This window comes from Mastomys coucha, unplaced genomic scaffold (assembly GCF_008632895.1).
Source record: "Mastomys coucha isolate ucsf_1 unplaced genomic scaffold, UCSF_Mcou_1 pScaffold8, whole genome shotgun sequence".
Taxonomy (NCBI): domain Eukaryota; kingdom Metazoa; phylum Chordata; class Mammalia; order Rodentia; family Muridae; genus Mastomys; species Mastomys coucha.
Window position 1 is genome coordinate 37585805 of NW_022196914.1, and position 5066 is coordinate 37590870.

General features: G+C 37.6%; 1 protein-coding gene across 11 annotated transcripts in view; it reads right to left on the reverse strand.

Moving 5' to 3' along the window:
• Positions 1–5066, reverse strand: part of Fam81b (family with sequence similarity 81 member B) — a 62826-nt gene that overhangs the window by 26670 nt on the left and 31090 nt on the right. For all 11 annotated transcript variants that reach the window (XM_031360373.1, XM_031360372.1, XM_031360371.1 and 8 more), the window contains 2 exons: positions 3987–4116; positions 611–717 (listed from right to left, as the gene is read on the reverse strand). In XM_031360373.1, the coding sequence (XP_031216233.1) occupies positions 611–717; positions 3987–4116 (237 nt within the window). The remainder of the gene's footprint in view (positions 1–610; positions 718–3986; positions 4117–5066) is intronic.

Below are 5066 nucleotides of genomic sequence, written 5' to 3' on the forward strand. Positions count from 1 at the left end.
AAAAAAAAAAAAAAAGAGTGAAAGCTACAGAGAAAGCGTAAATAAACCAAAATTATTCTAAAGCATATCTAAAAAAATCTTTAGTAATAATCAACTATGTTCAGTAAAACTTTACACTGATATATTTTAATGTAAATTGATAATAAATTAAAATTACACTATAAGAAGTGTGATGAGATTTGCATTTCAGCTGATATACAAAGGAAACAGTAATATTAATATTCATGGCCTGGTGAGATGACTCAGAGGGTAAAGGTGATTGGCACCAAGCCTGATGACCTTACTTGAACTCTGGGACCTGCATGTTGGAAGGAGATAATCAATACTCGGAAGTCCTACTATGATTGCCAAACATATTTCCATAAATAAATCTAATAACTTTACATTTAAATTTAAATAATATAAATTATGTTCAAATTAGTGTTCACATTTATTCCTTACGAACACTGTATAAATTACCTAGCGTGCAACATCCCCTGGACTGATTTGCTGCTTTATTTCTTGTCCAGGCTCAAATTTCTGGATTAGGTTTTATTTATTGCCAGGACTTTCATTACACAAAACTCCTTGACATTCACTTAACAAAATTAAAAACCATCTATTTACTTACTTGAATTCTAAGATGTTCATTTCATGCTGATAATCTCCTTGGATCATCTTTAAATTTGAGGTGTGCTCAGAGGTAGAGGCCTCTATCTTTCCTAAGAGCTGCATTACCTAATGGAAGTAAAGAAGTTTGTATGTGAGAGCAAATCTTCCAGCACTTTTGCACTAAGACTTCCTTTCTGAAGAAGTTTAGAGCACATCTGCAGTAGAAAATGATTCACTTGACAGAAGACCAGGAAGGTTGCCCTCAGAGCTTCCTCATCCCTCTGTTATTCCAGACACAATTCTCATCATTGTTCCTAGCACTGGAACAAAACACCATGAGCAGCTTGTCCCCCAACACCCGCCCATGCCTCCTGTATATCTCCCCATTGCCTCCTCTTCCTATACACTCTAACCCTAGCAAGTATCCCTCGAACTCTCACCACCATTCCTATGAACATACTAGACTAGCAGACAAGTAAAACAGGGACCACTCAGCCAATCAATACTCTCTGAACATCTAGAGAAGATAAAGAAACCAAGGAATAAAACTGTCATACAACCAAGGCAAACCCAGAAATCAACACCTAGACCTATAAGCACCTCAAACCCAGATGCCTAGACTCCAGCACAAAAAACATAATTATAGCTAGAGCAATATCAGAGTCCAGATAGTCTACCATAGCAGGCCCTGAATATGCTAACATAGCTGAAGCACACAGGACAATGACCTTATATCCAACTTTATGAAGATGACAGATATCCTTAATGAGGAAATGAATAAATCCCTTAAAGAATCCAGGAAAACACAACAAACAATTGGAGGAAATGAATAAATCTCTTTTTTAAAAAAGAGTGAAGGGAAAAAAAAACAACTGAAGGAAACAAATAAATCTGTTCAAGACCTGAAAAATGGACAGAGAAGCAAAAAAGAAAACAGAAACTGAGGGAATCCTGGAAATTAAAACTTTTAGGCATTTGAACAGGAACTATAGAGGCAAGCTTCATCACAAAGTGCAAGAGATAGAAGAGAGAATCTCAGTCATTGAAGATACCACAGAAGAAATGGATACACCCATCAAGATAATATTAAATCTAAAATACTCCTTACATAAAACATCCAGGAAACCTGAGAAACTATGAAAAGACCAATGCTCAAATAAGAGTAGGGAAAGGAGAAGAATCTCAAAGGCCTAGAAAATATTTTCAACAAAAATCATAGAAGAAAAATTTTCTAACCTAAAGAATGAGGTGCCTATAAAGGTACAAGAAACATACAAACACCAAATACAATAGACTAGAAAAGAAAGTCCCCTCACCACATAATTATAAAAACACTAAACATAGAGAACAAAGGAAAAGTATTAAAAGCTAAAAAGGAAAATGACCATGTAACATATAAAGGCCAATCTATTAGGATTATATCTGACTTCTCAATGGAGTCTCCAAAATCCAGAAAGGTGTTGACAGATGTGTTACAGACTCTAAGAGACCATAGATAGGAGCCCAGATTACTATACCCAGCAAAACTTTCAATCACCATAAATTGAGAAAATAAGATATTCTATAATAAATTCAAATTTAAACAATATCTATCTACAAATCTGGTCCTACAAAAGGTGCTATAAGAACAAATGCAAACCAAGTAAGTTAGCTACACCCACAAAAATGCAGAAAAAAAGGTCTCACATCCGCAAAACCAAAGGAAGGAAAGCATAAATACACCACTACTACCACCACCACCAATGAAAAAATAAAAATCAACAATCATTACTCAATGAGATCTCTCAATATCAGTGGTCTTAATTCCCCAATAAAAAGACACAGACTAAAAGAATGAATATAAAACAGGACCCATCCTTCTGCTGCATATAAGAAACACACCTCAACATCATTACCTGAGGGTAAAGTGATGAAAAAAGATATTCCAAGCAAATGAACCCCAAACAAGCTGGTGTAGCATTTGTAATACATAATAATTGACTTCAAACCAAAACTAATCAAAAGAGATGGGGAAAGACACAATATATTAATCAAGTGAAAGTCTGCCAAGATGACTTTTGAATTCTTAACATCTATGTCCTCAAAACAAGAGGATACCAGTTTATAAAAGAAATACTACTACAGCTTAAATCATACACTAACCCTTACACAATGATACTTAATAGGTATGTATACCAGCCCATGATGCTCACAAACAACTAGCACTGGCTCATTCTTTCCCAGCATTCATGCATAAGCAAGTAATCACTGTGATACAAAGGGAATGTAAAACTGCTCCAAATGCAAGAAAAAAAGCATAGGCTATGCGTCTGCGCTTTGCTAAGTGGAAATTGATAGAACAGAGTGCATATGAAGAAAACAAAGTCCAGCCATTTGAGTACAGAAAGGTTTTTTTTTTTTTTTTTTAATTCTAGTGTCTCACATGCCTCTGACAGCCACTATGAAAGGCATACTTGGCCCAAAGCCTCAACTACTGGGCTTAAAACCAGTAGTGTTGCTTGTACCCTGAGTATCCTTCCCACACCCTTGGTCCCAGCACAAGGAGTGCCACTCCTCACACGGGTACTTTTCATTCATGAAACTTGATGACACATTCTTCATGGCATCCCACAGAGCCCTTCTTTTCTAGTCTGTATCACAGGAGTCAGATTTCTATTTCCCTGTCTCATCCAGCTCTCTCTCCACTATTATTCACAGATGTCCTTTAATGAGCCTTTTACTATCTGATTCCTTCAATATATTTCCTATATATATTCCTCTCAAAGAGTCTGGAATAATAAGTATCAGTGAGAAAACCCATTCTGCAACCATAGTTTTCCTAGGAAATGAGAATAAATATGTCACCAACTGACAGGACATGAACAAATCTAGTCAAGTAGTGATTTTCAGGTAGCTCAGTATCACTGGGCAGAAGGGGTGAGTCCGAAAGCCCAGGTACTAGGCAGGTTCATTAAAGAAGCAGTGTCTATGCTCCAGGTCTAAGGGTACTTATGCTTTTCATAAAAGATCTTACCCACCACAGGGTTTAAATAGATATGTAGCATTATCAGTGACACAAATGTTAGGCCTTTAGTAATCATATCTCCCGTGAGAATTGCTTTTGTATATAATCCTGAGCTCCACAGTGTAGAAGGAAGCCAGAAAGTGAGAGAACATCAGCAGTGATGGAAGGAGCCCATGCTCACAGTGGAAGCCTGTGCTGGGACACAAGAGGCACTAATTAAATGTTTGTTGGTTCAATTGACTGAACTAATAATGTATATGAATACGCTTCATGTTAAATCTTTCAACATAAAGGGTTCTCTTTTTGGTGTAAGCCTTTTGACGAGCTATCACATTACTGCTGGTAGTAGCTTATAATGTCCTACAAATCCTATCTATCTCTTTCCAGTTACCTTCACATCCAAGTTCTTGGAAATGGTTTCTAGGGCAGAAACGAGTTCTTGAACTGATTTCTCAATCTGTCGGCATTCATGCCTGATGAACTGGATGTCTCCGGAAAGCTTCACAATGCTTGAATCACATCTAGGGTCAAGATGGAAATCTATGTGAGATCAGCAGGCTCACAAACTGTAAAATCTACGGTACAATCTAGGCATTCACTTGACACCAAATTTCTCCAGTTCATTGAATAACATGTTTGCAGATATGAGAAGGAGCATGGAGAGACCCAGAGAGGCTATCTTGGTCATACTGGCTCAGTCACATCACTAAGGTACTGTGGGAACACCGTGGGGAGTGGTAGGAAACTGCATTTCAGCTTCACAAAATTGTCTTTTCTTTTCCCTTCCTTCTTTCCTTCCATCATTCCTTTCTTCTTTCTCTTCTTTTCTTCTTTTTTCTTCTGTCTCTGTCTCTGCCTCTGTCTCTATCTCTCTGTCTCTCTTTGTCTCTCTGTCTCTCTGTCTCTCTCACACACAGAGATAGATAGATAGATAGATAGATAGATAGATAGATAGATAGATAGATAGATAGAGAGGTCTTACTGTGTACCTCTGACTGGCCTGGAACTCGCTATGTAGGCCAGGCTGGCCCTGAACTCACAAAGATATATACATGCCTTGCCTCCTCTGTGCTGCAATGTATCACCATGCCTTGTTAAGCACAGTGATTTTCATAGATTTTGGTGTTTGGGTAATATATTCTTTTACCTATGGTTAGGCACTTAGGATAATTTTCCCTTTTCTCTATCAAGTTCTGAACCTACTTTCCTTTTTCAGCTGCCAACTGCCAATTTTCCTTTGGCTAGAAAAAAAACTCTCAATCAACAAAATTTTCTACTCTACCTCAAAAACCAACGTCCAATTCTCTTAGCTTCTAACAAAACTTCTCTTGAACTAGTCTCAAATTGGTGTTGTCTCATGAGACAAAGGCAATTCACACTGCCACCTGATTGTACATTGGTCCTTAGCCAGCACTGAGTGTTTTAGGGAAGGAATTCTGGAGAGAGAGAGAGAGAGAGAGAGAGAGAGAGA